The sequence below is a fragment of the Calypte anna genome, chromosome 3, assembly GCF_003957555.1.
Source record: "Calypte anna isolate BGI_N300 chromosome 3, bCalAnn1_v1.p, whole genome shotgun sequence".
In the NCBI taxonomy this organism is placed as follows: Eukaryota; Metazoa; Chordata; class Aves; order Apodiformes; family Trochilidae; genus Calypte; species Calypte anna.
In genome coordinates, this window is record NC_044246.1 from 111536090 (window position 1) to 111556586 (window position 20497).

Sequence of the window (20497 nt, forward strand, 5' to 3'; positions counted from 1 at the left end):
ATACTCAGTATAGTTTGAGGGATCACAAGGGTCAAGCCAGCTTCCAGCTTCCAGTTTCCTGCTTCCTGCGCTTCCTGCTTCCCTTTCTTCACCTGTCCCTGTTTGTTTTGGCATCCTGGGAGGATTCCATCCCTTCCTCTGCCTGTGCTCCTGATCCATGCCAGCCTGAATCTGTGTGTTCCTGCCTCCAGCTCCCAACTGCTGCTGACCCCAGGATTCCAGCCTGGACTTTCCCAGGGCTGCCCTGCAGCCTCGGTGGTGACGTGAGAGTTATTGGGGGAAAGGAAGGAGGAACATGAGATCAATTTTCCTGTATATTTGTATAGATTTTGTAACTTTTCCTATTTATCATTACTGTTCCATTAAAACTGTGTCTTTTAGTTTCCAACCCATCAGTCTCTCTCCCTTATTCTCTCTCCTTTCTTTATCAGGGAGGAGAGAGAGATTAAGAGAGAGAATCTGTTATTTGGTTTAATTGCCAGGCCAGTGTTAAACCCTGACACTCACCCCAAGGTTCAGCGTCAGTCAAGAGCAAGATGGGATGGCAAAGCCAAACTGGCCTGGAAGGTGATGTGGCCATCACTTGCTTGGGTGTCACGCCAGCCAAGCTCTGCTGATAGAGGTGACAGTGCCCAGAGCCTAAATAAGGCAGGCTGGGGAATGGATCAGTCCCTCAGAGACACAGCTCATCCTCTCTGCCTTGCACACATCACCTCAGTCATTGTTTTTGCTGCAGGTCTCATTAATTATTAAGAGGGGAAAATGGATCCATACAGGACACAAGCAAGGCAGGTTCTGTTTCTCAGCACTGGGGTACCAGATTCCTTTCCAGGGCTTGGGAAAGATGATGAGGATGCTTCTGGCTCTCCTGCCTGTGTCCAAGCATCCATAACTTCTGGGAAACACTGGAAAATCGGGAAAAGCTCCTCTAGAGCTGATACCTTTTATTCTGAACTATTTCATAATACAAACCCCTCAGTTTCAAACACCTGCACTGGGGGGTTGAATATATAGCAATATATCCCTCCATCCTCCCATAGGAACCCACAACATCCCACCCTCTTTTTCCTCCTCTCCTACTTGCAGAAGAACAACCTGATTTTTGGAAGCCCATTGCCAGAACAAGCTGTGGTTTCCACTGTGATTACAGTGGGTGTGTGCCTTCTAATTGTCTGAATCTTGTAATTCAAAGAAGGATTGGTAAATTTTTAGATTGTTTCTCCTTCTACACTAGGCAGCAACAGAAATCTAGTTTAAAAAAGAGGCCAAGAGGGGGAATGTGGCTTAGGGGATTGGCAATTAGTGACAGACCCTTTAACTCCTACCCTGCCAGAAGGATTCCAGTCCAGAGCACAGTGGTGAAAAAATGTATTTGTCTGGTTTTGCACTGTTGCAAGGAGGTTGTTTTGGAGGTTGGTTTGAAAATTTGTAAGGGAAATACAGTCCTCACACAGTAATAATACACAAAGAGACAGAGTATTTTGAATAGTTTGGGGTTTTTTCCCCCTCAAAGACAGACAAAGTCTTAGGAACAGACATGACTGTAATTAGCAGTAATCTATATTGTGACACCACCTTTGACCTGCAAAAGTGGTCCCTATATCTGCTCCTCAAGGTATACTCTGTGCTTATTTGGAACACTTCCTAAACACTTCCTATCTGACCATAGATGGGAATATACAATATCTCCTCAGTTTCCCCTCTCTGAATTAAAATAAAATAAAATAAAATGGCCAAAATAGCAGACCTAGGGCCTCACATCTACATAGTTAGAAATATTGTGTGGCATCATTGTCCCTGGTGTGACAGCACCTTTGTGACACCACCAATATACTGACAATTCAGTTTTGATGCTCATTCATCTCCTGGATTCTCTGCTAAAAATGCCACCAGAAGAAAAAATTTAAAAAATAGCAAAATCTTTGTGATAAAAAAAATTCACCTCTGGGACCCAGAATGACTTCAAGCCAATTCTTTTCCACTACAAAACCTCCATTGCCACCACCTTCAGTCCAGAAAGGTGCCAGTACCAGAAAGGAACTACAAGAAAATTGGAGAGATTTTTTTAGAAGGGAACCATAAAACACTGTGTGACATAGGGAATTAGTACTAATTCATCATTTAGTCTTCTGCAGGGATATTGCTGTCTGAATGAACAGCTCTTTGATGATGTTTCACATTTTTTTTTGTTTTTTGCTTGCTGTGAATCTAAACCACCGTTATTTTCCTGCACACACATTTTTTCACACTGTCTCAAACCTAACTCTTTCTAACAAAAGCAAATTTCAGTCTGTGGCAGGTTAAAGGCTCATCAAGAAGGAGTAAAATACCCTGTGGTAGTGTGGGGATATGGACTAAATGGCTTCTGGATGACTGTCCTGCCTTATATTTCTCATTTTATACAAAAGGCACCTGCACAAATGTAGACAGTATATTATACAATATATTTGCTGTTGTGCTGTCTTGTTCTTTTATATTTAAATCAATATCAAACAAACTTTGCAAGACTCTTTGAAGAGAGTTTATCTGTAAGTACATTGCAGTATATATTAATGTAGACACTGACAGGAAGATAAAGCCATGTGATATTCATCTCTCTGATTCTCCAGCTGTGCAAGACTATGGCATCTCCATCTTTCCTTGACAAGCCAATGAGCCGTGCTGGAAATGACCCTAACAAAGGAGTTGACTTAAAATCATGTAAAAAAGCATTTCAAATAATAACAGGGAAGTCATTTTTCTAAATGCACAGACTTACTGACTTGCTACCTGGCCACAGCAAGGTTTTCAAGGCTCTCCTCATCCTCCCTGGCCTGGGCTGAGAAGATGAACACTCTGTCTCTGCTGCTTAAAGGTCTCATTGTGTTTTTGATGCAAGAGAAGTCATCAGTCTAAAATCACAGGGGGGCTGGCCCAGCAGGAGTGCAGGTTTTGTGATTATCTGATAGCTTGATTGGATTTTTCATGAGTCAGGGGTGAAAATATTTTTCTTCCACAAAAAAAGACATGGGAACAATTAGCCCAGCTTGTAATGCCAGCCCCATTATCCTTCCTCATGCCAGCATGTGCTGCCTAGAGAAAGACAGATAGACAGTGGGGATACTACAGGTCCCAACAGGAAAACCCTGATTTCATTTCCCAAGTTATCTATGGTCTTATTGCATCAGAAATGTCAGCCATGAGTAATTCCAGAAAAGCAATGACTGATGGGGAGCAATAAATAACACTGTAGATCAGCCCAAGCAGCCAGGGATGGATGAGCTCTGAGCTGGTCCTAGGAGCTGGTGGTGTCAGTATTCTTCTGAATGTATGTCCCAGGTTTTCTACTGACAAGTTGAACCTCTGGCTTCAAGCTGACACTGCTCTTGTCCTTATAACAAAACAGCTGCCTTCCCAGGGACCTCTCCTGATGCTTTCTTCTTGGACTGGTTTCAAAGTCCCTGTACAGATGGGAAGACAAATCTCAGCTGGGAGGTCAGTCCCCAGCATGGATAAGATGCCATTTACGCCCTAAAAAAAGGCAGCCACGAGGTTTCTTCAGTGGCACAGAGAAAAGGGAAGCCCCATCATTTAGGTGATCTCTTCTTCCCTGCCATGATGTCACCCAAATGGTTTGAGGAACTTAAAGGTATTTAATGGGTTTCTGGTGAACTTTAAAAACCTGTAATTTTTTAATTTTTTTTTTTCCCCAGCAGTGTAGCTCTTGTTGCTCTTCTTGTTCTGATCATCATTAATGGACAGAAATAATGAGGGTCACACACTGTAGCCTATGGCATGTCTTGAGGTGTCATAATGACAGGATAACATTTCCTATCAAAGCCTATAAAACTTCTTACAACAATTTTTTTTTTTGCTGTCCCATTTTGTACTTTCCTACATGGTAACACAAATGCCCCCACTGACCTTAGAGATGTTATTTCTGCTGATAAAAAAAATATTGTGTGCCTTCAAGGTTTGGTCCTGGATTAAGATTTTATCTTGCAAAAATTAATTTCCCACTGTGCCTAATAGACCCAACAAATCCACACCAAAAATCCAACCAAATAAAACAAAATCCAAACAAAAGAGAGATTCCTGTGGTCACAGCCCAGTCTGTTACCTACAGTAAGCCACAGAGTGCCAAGTAGAAAAGTTTAGTGTGGGAATAATAGTTTGTATCAGTAGCAGCCAACAGACACTAGGATGGTACAAGGGTCAGTGGCAAATGTTAGGAGATATGGTATTAATTAGAGAAAGAAAGTGTCTAGACAAATCCAATTACTTTCTTGCATAGATGGAATATGCTTATACTTGGGTAAGGCTCAGTAGTGCACAACATCAAAAAAACCCCCACATTGTGCAATATCAAGAGAGGACACAATAAGGTTGCCAAACATCAAATCCCATGTCCCCTATTAAAAGCAGATGGGATAATACCTTTTTTTCATGTTTCCCATGTGCTTTTAATACAGATTCAGGATCTAAGGCTGAAACACTGCTGTCTGCTCCCTTCCAAGTTTTGCTCCTCACATCCTTCTCTGCAGATAAGGGCTGACATCTGGGCTGTGCAAACAGTGGTTGAAAGAAGCTGAAAAAATCAGGACAGGGACAGAGGAAGGAGGGACTGAAAGGGTTGTTTCTCAATACAGAGGAAAGGAAAAAAAATGACCTTTGCAAACTGAGCCTTGGTACAGAATTTCAATAAAAAGATAGCACGTACATAACTGAGCAAGAATTAGGTGACTGACAGAGCCCAAAAGGGAGGTCCCATTGGTAAATAATTACAAATTAAAAGTTGTCCTGTGTTCTTCTGTCAAAATCAGCGTATGTACATATGTACATGTATATATGTTGTCAGATATACATCAAAAAACAAATATAAAGTTAAAATGCACAGCAGGGATGGTGGGCTGATAAATGAGGGAAAGAGCAGTCAAAGATGGGTACCTAGATCATGTCATGTGTTGGATCTAGGAAAATAAACTGAGTGGATTGGATCCTGGAAGGAGAGGACTGAAGAGGAATTAGAGAATCCAAAGAACAAAGAGATGAACATGAGCTCTCCTGCTGCTGTGCAAAAATGGGATAATGGGATCATCGAGTTCTGCCAATAGAAAATGGGATTTAATACCACTTTTGGGTATGGCAGAGATGTGAAGGAAAGCTTTTGGCTTTTCAGACATGCACACTTCAAAAAGGATTTAGAAAACAGGCAGAGAAGAAAGAAACACCAGGACTCAAACCTTTCAATTTGTTAAAAAGAAAACAGATAAGTGATTTGATTACTATGGAGGTATCTGAAGAAGGTAGAGTCAATGCCCAGAATTTCACTGATGTAACAGTGAAGGAAAGAACAAGAGACTCTCATGGGAAGCTGAAGAGAGAGGATGACAAGAAAAAGTAGGCAAGTACTTCTGACAACAAAAACGGGTGACATCCAAGACCTAAGCACACATTCAGGTGGTGCTGGATATGTCCAGCTCTTCTGTCTTCAAGACCAGATGGTTTTCCAGAATTTTAGCCAAAAAGTAAGGTCAATGTTGAGGTATCAAAGTGAGCAGCAGTGAAATGTGTCATGCAGGGGAGTGAAATTAAACATTCTTTTCTTGCCTTATATTTTAAAAGTATAGGAATCAAAGTTTAGACCTGTAAGTAATTAAGGCAACAATGTCTTCCATAACACATCTTAGGTGCTAAATAATTTTATAAGCATTTAATGGTTAAAAATTTAAATGTCATTGTAATCTGAATTTCTCTAGAAACATTGACTTTACCCAATACTTCACAGTTTCAAGACAACCTTCCAGGAACTTTGTTCTTGGTTTAAAGCATCAGAGACATCTTGGCACTACCAGAATAACTCAGTAATTCACACTCAGGTGTCCAGTTAATTGGTACCAGGTTTTTCATGGAAGTTTTATAATGTGTTTCAGCATGATTAATCACATTTCAGTCAACTCAGAACTTCCTGTCTCTAATAAGCAGATCAAGTGGTTAAATTGCTTCACGACACTTAAATCTGTACCTGCTGATAATGATACTTACCCATGGTTGGTTTCTTCTGGAAAGAGTAAGGCAGGCTCAGTCACCATCAAGGTATCAAACTGCAAACCAAGACCTCTCTGAAGGTCTCCAGCCTGATGAGTGTTGATAATTGTTCTGGCCAAACTCCTTAAGCTCTCACTTGTCAACTCACTTCTTGGATGGCCTGGGGGATCACCAAGTTCAATGATGAGCAACCTTGATGGACCAGCCCCATCAGATGGCTGCAGAGCTTGGCTGCTCACTGATCCTCTCCCCATTTTCTGTAAGCCAGACCTGCTATGAAAGTCACTGCAAAATGCCATGGTAGGGCAGTGGTATTTCTTTTTGTTAGCATTGGCTGAGATAACCTTCAGCATGCTTTCACCTCCCATCCCATGATGGACTACTCTGACTTGGTCGTGACCAGCTTTCAAGAAATCAGCTAATTGATGTATTAAATTTGTCTCAGTCTCTTCCTCAACAGCCTCAGTTACAGTGAAAGCCACAAGAAGGGAAAGGCCAACAACAATTTCCACAGGTTCCTTCTCATGCAGAAGAACATAGAGGAGGTTGTCTTCAAAGCTAAAATAATTGGTTCCTGCTCTTCCATTCAGTGAGAAAGACGATGGGGTTGGAGACACGTATTTCCCTTGAATGAAAACACGAAGGCTGAGGGGTTCACTGTAGAATACAGCAAGGGGCAGTCTGGTTGCATTTTGGCCACTGAGGAGGGAGAGTCTGAAAGCCAGAGGTGATAGGTCTGGGAAGCAAATTGTAGTGAGTTTGGTGGATGGCAACACAGCAGAGAAAGCAGAATGATGCTCTGCAGGATAACATGGTGCATAAGAAGTCACATCACTGAAGGTGTCCATAAAGCTCCCAGTCATTGCTACCACTGGAAAAAGCCTCTGGTCAACCACGTTGGGGTCAAGGTTTTCTAGGATGACAAGTGCATGATCTGTCTGTTTACAGAAATAGCCTTCTACTGAGGGCTTGAAGGTACACTTGTTGTCATCTCTGTAAATTCCTGAAAGGCAGTAGAGGGATTTAGAGAAAAAACAAACTTTCAGACATCATCTCAACAGTTTGTGGTATACCTCCTTATTTTCCCACTCAGTGCTCAAAGTCACTTTTCTTGGTGCTAATATTTTACATAGTTTGAAGAGAAGCCTGGACCCTAAACAGATAAAACCATATCCACCTCAGTGACTGAATGGTTGAAGATTGGTAAGGAATGATATAGAAACACCATACACACTTCCCTGTCCTTTCTACTTACCAAATTATGGCCACTAAGGAAAGACGAGTCTGTGCTGGTTTTAACTGGGAGAGGGCTAATTGTCTTCACAGTAACTACTACGGGGCTGATTTGTGCTGAAAACAGTGTTCAGGACACAGGTGTTTTCATTACTGTTGGGCTTACACAGACTCCAGGTGATTTCATGCTTCTCATCCCATCCCACCTGCAAATAGTCTGGTGGTGCTTGAGAAGGTGGAAGGGGACAGACAATCCCAAATGACCAAAGGGATATTTCATGCCATATATCATGTTATTCAGTATTTAAAACTGGGGCAAGAAGAAGGAAAGGGGGGGGACATTAAGAGAAATGGCATTTGTCTTCTGTCTTCTCAAGTAACTGTGATGTGTGATGGATCCCTGCCTTCCTGGAGATGGCTGAGCAGCTGATGTTGAATTAATTCCTTGTTTTGCTTTGCTTGTCTGGGTAGCTTTTTCTTTACTGATAAGACTTCCTTTATCTCAGCTCACAAGTTTTCTTACTTTTACCCCTCTGATTCTCTCCCCCATCTCACCAGAGGGGAGTGGGTCAGGAGCTGCATGGTGCTTGGTTTCTTGCTGGGGTTACACCAGGATAACAGCACACTAGATAGACCCTTGGTTTGACCAAGCACTTTCACCCCTATGTCTCCAGGTCTTCTACGTTCCCCTGATCATAAACCTGTAGCAGAGTACCAAATGAGAGCATTATTTTAGTTCTTTGGAAAGATAATTTTATTATACAGTCCCATGCCACTCAAAAGGATCAAAGAGAAAACCTAGAAAGGACCAGAACATCATTAATCTGCTTCAGAGATGAACCACCTCACTGAGTTTTAGAGATAGAAGAACGTATCAGATTCAGGTGCCTACAAATAGTGGAGACCCTTACACATGCTCTAAATGTCTGAGCTCCCAGAGTAGTCAGTGGAGATCTGGATTTTAAATAATTTGCCCACCAGTAGTCATGGGAAGCCCTGAAGTATCTGAGACATCTGTTAAGACTGACAGATGTGACACAGAGCCCACAAAAGAATCGTGCCCTTCTTGGGTGGCATCTGGAGGGCTGGTGAAGCACCCCACAGCACCTGAAATGACACTAGACATTCATTTTTGGTAACTGAAACACTCCCAGCTCCCCAGCCATCACAAAGACATAGCAGTTTACAAAGCACTGCAGTTCACCTTAAAATACCTCTGTTTGTCAGATAGAGTTCCCTTTTAGTATAGAATCATAAAAAAATAGAATCATGGAATCCTAAATAACCTCTGATTTTACTGAGACAGGAACCTGTCACTTAAACACAAGTACATAAGGTCACTGGGACTTCTCTGGGTAGCTGCAATATCTGTGGATGTCACACATAGATTTGCAAAAGACACTTCAGGTAGCACTTTAGTTATTCTTTCACTGAATATAACAGGAGTTAAGAAACTTCTGTGCATGTCAAGAGTTTGCCACCATATCCCATCCCAAGTGTCTGTGGAGCAAGTCAAGAGAATCTTTCTATGGAAGAACCTACACAGAAGAGAAGTAATCCACACAGTCTTCTGAGTTCTGCTCCCTCTGACCAAATACAGGTCTCTGCTTTAAGATTAGAGAAATTGTGCCTCAAGCTGTAATAATGAGATCATCACTGATTATAAAGAGAGAATAAAAGTAAATGAGTTCAGATACAGGCACCAAAACCATAAATATTTCTGCCTGGAGCACCTTAGGAAAAGATGCTTGTTTCTGTTTTTCCTTCCTCTCTTCAAAATGAAATGAAAGGAGGAATTTGCTGCTGTAGCCAGCTCTAATCCTCCATCCCTCCCCAGCCTGCTCCATCCCTGGTTTGCTGTGCTCACAAACATGTTAAGCAAAGCCCAGCTAACTCTGTGCTCCTCATTCAGCATCTTTGGGGAGGTGCCTGCAGATCAGCAATGTCTGGTGCTCAGGATAAAATAAAGGGACAGCAACAGCCTTGGGAGCTGTAAGCTTTTGGAGGAATAAAAGGACATTTGCCTTACCAAAGAAATGTTACAAGTGTGAAATTCACTTCTAGAAGAAAACACCAGACTACTGGAAAAGACATGAAGTGTGGGAAATCAGCCTGCTTATAGTTCCAGTCTGCTCGTAATTCCAGCTTTGCCTGGATTCTGTCAACAGCTACCTGTGATTTATTTCAAGGGGATTCCTCATGGACAGAGAGTGGTCTGTGAGTGCTTCCCAGAATGAGCTCTCACTCTGCACATCACCAAGGCAAGCAATGAAATTACATAAATGTCAAGCTTTGTTCAGGGAGGATGTCCAAGTCGGGTAGGATGTGTGCAAAAGCCTCTATTATTAGATACCAGCTTCCAAATTTTTTTTTATTTCCTTCTTGCCTTTTTTTTTTTTTTTTTATCAGTGGAAATATTTTTTTTCTCTTGCTCTGTTCTGGGCGGTGAAGAGATAAGGAGCAGCAACTCCATCCAGCAGCAGAAGTGGAAGCACAGCACTCAGAGACATTGGGATTGGGCACTGGGATAGGGAGGATGCACCCTGGAGCAGGCAGCCAGCTCACAAAAGCTGATGGATCTCATCCTCTACTCTCCTGGAAAACCCCATGTCTCCCCCCATCTCCCCAGTGATATTTCTCTTGTCTATCAACAAGATTTACTGATATTTTCTGATTTTCCAGGACTTTCCTTTCTCGCCAAGGGGGTTTGCTTGGTGTCCTGCACACACACCCATGCATGCACACGCGTGGCTGCTTGTCCCCTTCCAAATGGCCTTATCTGCCAGTCACAATTTCTGCAGCCTGCAATTTCGATCACTTTTAAATGAAACCCATGCTGGCCTTAGTAATCATAATGTCATTTGCAATTTACCACAAAACACGTTTATTCAGTTAGTAGCACATCGGAGCAAGAGAACTCCATATGAACTCGCTGCTGAAGCCCTAATCTGATTATTTCCTCATGAAAATCCAAGCAGGGGTGCTTGTAAGAGGGGTCTGAGAGGAGAAGGGAAAAAAAAGTGAGTCCCGGCCACAGCCGACTCTCATAATCAATGCAAATAGATAAGTGAGGCAGCATGTCAAGGCCAGCAGCTAATCTGCCCTGGGGCTTTCCTCTAAAAAAGGCCAGAGTGGACAGGACTTAATAAATACTGAGTGACCACTGAATATTGAGCTGACATGTGCTATTTAGGTTGGCGGTGAAGAATAACAGTGATAAATTCCAGAAGCACCCCCTCCCTGTGATGGGGGAAATGTGATTAAACAGGTTATATCTGAGTGGGAGGGGTTTGCACACACAGGTGTGGGTGAAAGAGAAAAATAACGAGGAGGAAAAAATGAAAAAAAAAAACCAAAACAGAGAAATGTGGTAGGTGTGAGTTGACCAGAGACCCTATAAATGGGTGGGAAAGATGGAGAAGATATTTATAGCTGTAGTAATGTGTCCATTGGTGAGGCTGAACCTCACACCAGGAGCTTTGTACATCCTGAGCAGAAGAAGAGGATGTGGGGGTTTGGGTGCTTGCATGGACACCAGTGTGTGCCATGTGTGTGCCCCACTCAGTGCACTAAAAAGAGAGAAATAATAAGTGGAAAGTGTGTGTGTCCATCCTCTCCAGCCACTGCCTTATCCTCAGAGAGCAGATTTTTCTTTCTGCACATTCCCTATCATAAATTCAAGCTTATTATTTAATTATACACATGCACACACACACACAAACGAATAAAAATAAATATATATATATATATATGAGATTTTAGAACTCAGGTAGCTTCTAGGGCTCCTGACAAATATTAACTTTGTGTCAATATTTGTCCTTCCTGTCGTGAAATGAGGATTTTCCACCTCATTTCACATTTGAAAAGAAAAATGTGCCGAGGGGGTCCTCTTTGCTTAGGAAAAAAGCCCCCACTGACAACAACATCTCATATCTTTTATTTAGAAAAATGGAGCAGGAGGGAAGGAGGGAAGAGTGTTTTTAAAATAAATGTTTTGACTTAAAGGCACGCAGAGTCCTTTGCAAGTCTCCTGCCTTTCCCCTAGTTCCCCGATGCCAAATAAATAAAATAAAATAAAATAAAATAAATTCTACATTTAAAATTGATTGAAATACATCAACATTAATGATTTTCCCCTTCAGGTTAACACCACCATTTCCTTCAATAATTTTTACCCATTTCATGATAGATTTCACAATTCATGGGACAAGGAAAAAAATACAGTAATTTTTTGACAAAAACAAAAAGCAATGTCAGGTTTTTATCAAAATAAAATAAATCTCCCACAATTTTATTTCCATTCAACTGGAATTGTACATCAGTTGTTTTGAATTTAACTACAATTATAGTTACTAAAATATAAAAACAAGTAGGGGAGGATGGGGGAGGGGAGAGATAAATGGGACACTGTTTAGAAATTGCAATTCATTGGCCTTGGGCTGACCAGCACGTATCTTTGCTGAGGGGGGAATATTCATCAACATTAACTGCTCCTTTTGACCTTCTGACATTTAAATGTGAAATAAATAATAACAATAATAATAAAAAAGCATAGTAACAGGACCTTAGAAATATAGTAAATTATTCTGAGGACCATCGTTTTTGCTATACAAAAGGTTTTCTACATTTCTTGAGTTCAGATGTTCCCTGTCAATTATTCTGGCCCTGATTTTCCTATCTAATCTCTGGCACAGGGTCCTCATGCCTATGCACTTCTTGGAAAGCAATGGTTCTGCAGATGCTGATTTGTAAATCTTCAGGTAGGTGTGTGAAAACGAGCCCATCAACTCCAGTAGATAGTGGGCCAAGGCATCTCATGTTATTTTTAGAAATCCTACTGCCTGTAAATTCTGGATATCACTCAAATGAGTGTACCAACCTTCCCTTGGGGGATAAATGATCAAATGTGCAATGCCAAATTAGTTCTCACAAGGTGTGTGTTGGGAACACACGGGTAGGGATGCATGGGGGCAGCTGTGCTTCCTCAGGTATTTGGGGATGTAAATGTGTGAGAGATGCACACACCTAGATATACAGCAGGGACCATGTAAATAAAAATGCAGTGATTGCTTTAGGCTCCTGTTTCTTTCTTTTATAGAAAATTATTTTCAAATGAGTCTTGTAGGGTCACACTGTGGGGGGGGTATGCTCTTTTGTTTATTGTTTCTCCATAAAATACTTTGAAACTATTTCAGTCACATTGGTGGACTCAAAGATACTATTTTCCTTCAAATTTTGTAAAAGCAGATGCCAAAGTAGAGGAAAAGAAAAATTATTAGTGCTTCCACTGAAAGGAAAAACTGCAGTGTAAACTCACCCTGGTTACACACCAGTGAACCTGCATTGGCTCTTCCCTTTCACATACACATCTATAGAAAAACAGGTGTAGTACATGAAATATTTGGTCTTACATCAAATCATAGAATAATTTGGGTTGGAAAGGACCTCTAAAGGTATCAAGTCAAACGCCCCTGCAGTCAGCAGGGACACCTTCACCCAGATCAGGGTGCTCAGAGCCTCCTCGAGCCTCACCTTGAATATCTCCAGGGATGAGGCCTCAGCCACCTCCCTGGGCCACATCTTCCATTTTTCCACTACCCCCACAGTAAAGAATTTTTTCCTAACATCCAATCTAAATCTTCTCTTCTCTAATTTAAACCCATTGCCCCTCATCCTATCCCTCCAGGCCCTTGCACATAGTCCCTCTCCACCCTTCCTGTAGCCCCTTCAGATACTGGAAAGTCCCCACAAGGTCTCCCCAGAGCTTTCTATTCTCCAGGCTGAACACCCCCAGCTCCCTCAGTCTGGCTTCATAAAAGAGGTGCTCCAGCCCCCTGAGCATTTCTGTGGCCCTCGACTGGACCCAGTCCATCAGATCCATGTCCTTCCTGTGTTGAGGGCTCCAAAACTGGATGCAGTAGTCCAGGTGAGGTCTTGCCAGAGCAAAGTGGCAGAATCACTTCTCTCAATCTGCTGGCCATGCTTCTTTCTTCAACACTATTTGCATGTGTTGATAGGGCCACATGCATTGATATTTACTCAAGTGAAATCAAGTATTATTGACATCTTTCATAATTTATATATTTTTATACTAGCAACAACTCTTCAGAGTTCTCCCATGCCTGAGAGGTAAGTCATGTGTGTTTCAGATAATATTTTTTGCCAAGTTATGAGCAAAATATTTACAAAGTTTTCCAGTTCTCAGAAACTATACCAAGAAGTCATTCCTGGCCTTAAAGCAGAAACAAAGCAGGTCTTAAGAAGAAAGACCAGAAGCCCAGCTAGGCAAGGGTGATCTCCAACAGTGATCAAAAAGTCATCTAGAAAGAGCATATAAACAAGGAATGTGTACAGCAATGTTCACCCAAAATGCTCCCTCAGCTTTCATTGATTTACAGATCAGGATCCTCTGGAGTCAGAGACATCAGCTTTGGTATTCGAATTTTTTTATTTTTTGACATGTTTGTATTTGAAACAAAATATCAAACCTGTCTCACAAAACTGCAAAAAGCTGGGGAAAAGGGCAGCCTAGCCAGGAGAATGTACCTTGATCCATCTCAGAAGGTGAGGCAGTAAATCTGATGTGCCTTTTACTGAGGTTGCCCAGCTCAGGCCTGGTGTCACATCAGAGATGTTACTTCTTCTGCCACAGAACTCAAATGTCCTGCTGCCAGCTGCATGGTTGACCACAGCTGGAAATATCTTGGCTGTCTGTGACCAGAAGATAGTCTGGAGCTGAGCTCCTATAGCATTTCATGCATACAAAATAATGAAATATACAGTGTCAAGGCCAGTTCCTTATCCCTGAGGCCAGCTGGCATGGCCCTTAGGTAGTGTTAGAGACACTGCCCTCCAAAAAACAGTGACTACCTCAGAACTGCCCTTCTGGAGTAGTTCCTGACTTCTGCTAATTTCTCAGAAGTGCCTAGGAATTGTCTTGGATACTGCTGGGTTGCTTGGGATCAAACTGGTCTTGGAGCTACCCTGATGACCAAGAAGCTCCAGTGCCCATACCCCAGCATTGCTTGACTCAATAGACTTTGGGTCCATTCCTACTGTTGACCATCTTGTCCACCATTTTATTAAAAGTAATCAGAAAGACACAATTAGGGAGGGGTTTTGTCTGTGTTATCATTAATGATTAGGGAACTTTAGTCATTTTAAACGTCTTGACAACATGATGCTCTCCATCATGCTTATTTAGGGAATAAATCCAATGTAAGGACACAAGAATCATGACTTCATTTTATGCTGTGTGTGGAGATAGAAAGAATTAAACAGCTCAATTGATTTGCACCTTTTTAGAGAGTCCCCAAATGTGTGATAAATTAAATACCCTTAAATTGCAACCCTGAACGAAGGAGAATAAGGAGTCATTACCTTAATCCCCACTGTAGTTCAATAAAAAGTGTGGAATAGGAATGGAATGAATAGGATAGAGTAGAGGACAGTATGGGAGAGATAATCTGGGTCTCCATAGCTGTCCTGAAGGCTATCAATATGCATTTTAGGACTAGGAATTATAGCTTTTGGTACATCACCTAGCAACATAGGACCCAGAGCCCTTCTTGAAGATTTTAGATGCTCTCATGAAGGAAATAGTACAAAAAAAAAAGATTCCCACAAACCTCTTGTAGTCATTAACCATCACCCAAAGAATGAGTGTGAGAGGAATCCTGTTTCCCAGGTAAGATGGTTAAAAGAGCTATTAAAAGAGAAACATCTTTTGGTTGAAACTATTTCACCTTTGAAAAACCTCTGTTCTTGCAGGTATCAATTTGTTTCTCGTGGCACTATCACAGCTTCTCCCTCTGTGTTTTATCTCCTTAAGATAATCCTGGTTTCCTTGAAGTGTATTTAAAACCCAGAAAGCTTTTTTTCTCTCCTCCTGACCAGCAATCATGTTGATGACATTAATGCCCAGGGCTCAACACACAGGTGATGGGCAGAAAACAGCAGAGCCTTTACTGAAGTGGTTCCAATCACTCTGGCCAAGGAATGATGAAGCTACCACCACTGAAAAGCAGGACAGCAATTTCATCAGATGCCAGACCTAAAAATGAATGTGGCCATGCCATGCACTGCTCTGAGCTGTGAATATAATGAGTTTTGAATGGGAAGTCCCGGACACAATAAATCTGTGCCATATGTGACCATTTCCTGTGTCAGTTCCTTTCTCATAACCAGTGGAGGCTTCACCCTCCCCCTCACTTTCCCTTTCATGACCCCACACCAGGGCTCTGAAATCTTTCAGAGCTGCTTATGGGCCCCAGGCCTTTCCACAGCAGTTGCATAAATAAATGAGTTTGACAGCAAACATCATAACAGTCGGTGGTAATGTGTGCTCAACACAAGTGCTTGTGCTACCCACCCACTGGAGAAATCGGGGAGCAAAGAGCTGGGTTTGTTACTGAAAATAAAAGTGTGTTCTCTGACAAGTGGTGAAAGAATTAGTCAAATAAACTTGAACTCTATCAAGACCAACACTGCCAGGTTTTGTTGTGGAAGGGAAAGTTCTCAGCTTCTCTTTCCCTCCTTGGCCGACAGACACTGCAAAGACAAATCATCATTTTCTTCTGCAAAAATAAAGTTAGGGGAGAAAATTAACTGCCTAAAAATGAAAAATTCTGGGGAACTTGATTTTACTGTTATTATTATCATTTCTTCCCAATGAGAACAGTTCTTTGGTCCTGGGAAACAACTTGCAAAAAGACTGAACAATTTTCCATTACAAGTGGGCCAGAAGAAAAATGCCAAATACCTGCAGAGTTTGGAAGCATTTGAGTTAGAATTAAGCTTAAAAGTGGCAATTATTTTTATAAGACACAGATGAAGGAGAGGATGGAACAGAGCTCAGCATGTGCCCTGAAATTATTTTCCCTTTTTCTGTTCATTAAAAACCAAAACATTTAAACTAAATAACCAAATTGTATTTTCACCTTTACCTACTTCCTTTCCTTTCCTTTCCTTTCCTTTCCTTTCCTTTCCTTTCCTTTCCTTTCCTTTCCTTTCCTTTCCTTTCCCCTTTCCTTTCCCTTTCCTCTTTCCCCTTTCCTTTCCTTTCCTTTCCTTTCCTTTCCTTTCCTTTCCTTTCCTTTCCTTTCCTTTCCTTTCCTTTCCTTTCCTTTCCTTTCCTTTCCTTTCCTTTCCTTTCCTTTCCTTTCCTTTCTCTCTCTTTGCACGGGTAAGTTATAAAAAAGTTACAATCTTATTTGTACCTTCCTTGGCTGAAGGTGCAGTCCTGGAGCTCATGCCAGAAAGGATCGTAAGCACAAGAGTCCCCGTGACATTATTAAGATGATTTTCAGCAATATTAGTCCTGTATGAACTATGGAGTTGAATCTCAAAGCAGAAGGATTTCCTTTTACAGGTACAGACAGCTATATTATGTCATGACATATTTATGACAATGAACAGTAATGAGAGGCAAGTATTTCAAAGCCTATAAGTCAAAATTAATCTGAAAGAGCAGTGCAGAAGTTGAACACCTATGAAAACATATTGAAGAGCTAAAATTTGAGATACAAAGGCTAGAGTCATTATCTGAGCACAGAGAATGAGATTCATCACATTAATTTTAGCTGCCTAAATGTTAAGCATTTAGTCTAAGCTAATTGTCTAGGCTAAGCCATTCATCTGGACAATAATCATTAGATAGAAAGAGGAGAGACTTTTAGAGGGTCATTCATTCCTGCTTTCCCTTAGATGGATTGCATCTCTTCTGGAGATACCCAGCTCTACTGGCTATATGGTAAAGCTAGACTGATAGTTTGGACTGAAGGCCTGTATTTGGACAGCTGAAGTTAGGTGAAATAATCCCAACTCCTGATGATGTGGCTAATGGGGTTTGCAGAACATCTAGGGCAATGGGTGTTCCTACTCTGAAAGAAGTGGGAAATACCTCTGTAAACACCTCCAGTTATGAACAGAAAGGCAGAACAAAGGAAGATGAAGGATGTAGTTTCTACCATGTTAATCTGAAAAAAAAAAAAAAACCAAACAAAACTTGTCCTGTCTCTGACAGAGATCTAAACAGGCTGCAAAAAAAAATTTGTGGGGGGAAGAACCTGAAAACTAGCAAACTGCATTTTGCTTTTTAACTATAATGGCAAATCCCCTGGATCCAAATATTCCCTCTCCATCACAGCACTGGTAGCCTGGTTCACAGTCACCCTGCAGACCACATCTCTCTGCTCCTCAGCAGTACAACTCACCTAGGAAGTGGAGCTGCCACTGCCCAAAATACCTTGGAAATCACAGAAACTGAGAATTTATTGCAAAAGAGACATCTGAGCAGAAATAACAAGAGGCTGCGAAAGTAATTTCTGACTTCTGTAACTGACACAGGTTCAGAGATTGAAGGAGACTGGTTTCAAACACCACCTAGGAGAAAATCAAATGTGTCTGTAGGCATAGTCCTGAAATACCAGATCTACATGTAATCTTAGAGAAAAAGGGCTTAAGCAGAGATTTCTGGATGTTATTAATTTCTACCTCTTGCACAAAGCAAGGCTAACTACAGAGTTAGATCAGGTTTCTGAAAGCTTTGTTTGTATATCAACATTTTAGGCTTTTATATGGTTACAAGGACAGAACTCCCAGCTTAGAGTATATCCAGAGAATTTAGCAGGGCTGAAAATGACTTGAAGGAGATCTCTGATCCTAATGAAACTTTCATACCTAAATTCAAATTCAAAATGGTTTGAAGAAGCTACTATTTGCAAGTAGTTGTTGTATTTGGGTGTTTTAGGCCATCCAAGGACTGTTCCTTGTCCTACCAAAGTCCTCTGGACAGCTCCAACAGAAGAAGATTTAAAGCTGGAGCATCTCTTATGCTTTATCAGATACTGTTCATCATCCTCATGTAAACAGGAATGAATTCAGAGTCACACTGCTCCCGTTTGTGTGATGTGAAAATTAATAATTTAATTGCTGGAGGACTGCAACCCCCCCCTCCCCAGCCCTGACTATCCTGCTCTAACTAGCAGGCATCACTCCCTTTGCTTTTTATTCCACATTTACTAGGGAGATATTTGAAATTTCAGACTGCCCTTGGAGTTATTTTGGCCAAGGAGTATATTTAAAACTCATTGTACCCAATGTTGTCTTTCTACAGTTGAGAAGTAATCAGGAAAGACGTGAAAATAAATAGACAAGTGAGAGGCAAAATGAAATATGAAGTGCCTAGAAAGGAGTCTGCTCTCTAATGTATTTTTTCAGTTTATTATTGTAAAAGCCCAGAGCAAAAGAATATCTTTGAAGAGTCTTTTGTTAATACTAGAAAGGTTGTCTTTTTATTTTTATTAACTTTTTATTTATTAACCATGCTGCATGGGGTACTTCCATAAATGATGGCTGGGATTCAGGTTACAGGGACTTGTTTAGTCTGAAAACATCCCAGCCTGCAATGGGAAACAGAAAAGAGAAGTAACAGCCCATTACATGGTGCTTACAAGGATGAAAACCAAAGTCTATTTGCTCTCTGCTTTTTCTTGCAATTTCTGGTGGTTGAGCTTGCAAAGGTTTGGATGTTTCTGTTTGGATGGTTAAAATGCATTCCCAGCAGGCCACTTCCTCAGGTGGTCTATTTGATGACAGCTTGATGCTTAGGCCAATATAAAACAGCTGATGTTTTGACCCTATCTGAGAATAAAGTCAAAAAGCTGCATTCCTACACAGGACAATGGTTTCATCCTCCTGATTGTTGTGAAAATGAAAGAAAAAAAAAAAAAAAAAAAGGAAAATGGGGATGGTGCTTACCTTATGCTCAGGCCCTAAAACATGACAGTCAGTAACATTTTTAAGGGTCTTTGTGTTGGGGTTCTATGCATTTATTTATCATTGCCATAAATATGTGGTTAAGCATATGACAAGACAATTGGAACCACACTTTGATCCAAAGCTATTATGTAGGAAGACACAAGCTGGGTGCAGGGAACCAGACAGCTGCCATTAAGTGTATTTTGTTTCTTTGAGACTTTTTAGCACTCTAAAAAGAGCACTGACAGAGTAAAGATAGGCAGAGCAATGGAAGATTTCCAAAGGATGCTTAGCACAAGCATCCTGATGCTTATCTGGCAGACTCTCAGCAGGAATTCTGCTTGGGGCTTTCTGCTGGTTTGGACCATCAGAGAGCATCTTCTATCTCCCAGAGTATTAGAAAGAAGTAGGAAGAGCCAAACCAGTTTGAAGAGCTTACAAAGAGCCCATCTAGCTTTTTTCACATCCTCACCTGGCAATCATAGGGGACATAAGGCTGAACCCTTGTAGGTTATTTTTATATCCCATTAGTCTGGAAATCACAGAACTGTTTGGGCTGGAAATGACCTTTGAGTCCAAGCATTAACCTAAGTCCACCAAATTCAGTGCTAAACCATACTATTAAGCACCACATCTACATGTCTTTTAAACTTCCACAGGGATGGTGATTCACTCTAGTCCCTGGGCAGACTGTTCTACTTTTTAATAGTTCTTTCAGAGAAGAAATTTCTTCTGATATCCAATCTAAACCTCCACTGATGCAACTCGAGACCACTTCCACTTGTCCAGTTGCTTGTTACAACAGAAGAGGGACTGGGGTGGACTGGAAAGGCTCATTCCAGAGTACACTGAGTCCTGAGACTAATCCAGCAGGTAGAAAAATTGGCCCAACCCATTGCTAAATTTACATTGCCTCCTCGAGACAGTTGGGCTGTAACCAATCACCAAGAAAATCATACTCTGGAACTCTGTTTATGTAGAATTTCCCTGGGGAAGAACTTCCATCAGAGATGTCACTTTCCAACCCAAGTCCTGCCCCAAAGGATGGTACATTATATCAAGCATGTGTTGTTGATTGTCAAAATTGAATTCACATTTTCTTGAGCATTACGTTTCCTAAAAGGGCTAAATAGGGTTAATAATTCTGGCAGTTCTGCAGTCAGGAACCTGTTGTGCTCTGGAAAGGATTCCTAAGCTGCCAAAGACAGTAAGCACAGGAGGACATAAGGGAATCTTGACCCTTTTTTTTTGTTCTTTTGCTCTCAATGTCTCACATGGAATGGGGGCTCAGACAGAGAGGCCTCAGAAGTAGAGATGTGAATTTAATAAAGCTGTCTGGAGGGAGAGAGAGGCAGAGAAAAGACGATCATGGTGATAAGAGAGGCCAAGATAGGAAAAGAGGAAAAGAAAAAACATTACAGTGACTGGTGATGGCTGTGCCCTTTCAGACTAAAGTGAAATGTTTGTTCAAGACATG

At 41.3% G+C, this 20497-nt stretch overlaps 1 protein-coding gene across 1 annotated transcript in view; it reads right to left on the reverse strand.

The window, feature by feature from the left end:
- The window catches only part of PKHD1 (PKHD1 ciliary IPT domain containing fibrocystin/polyductin), a 272533-nt gene that overhangs the window by 23062 nt on the left and 228974 nt on the right, over positions 1-20497 (reverse strand). Inside the window, exon 60 of the mRNA XM_030448416.1 lies at positions 6025-7030. Within this exon, the coding sequence (XP_030304276.1) occupies positions 6025-7030 (1006 nt within the window). The remainder of the gene's footprint in view (positions 1-6024; positions 7031-20497) is intronic.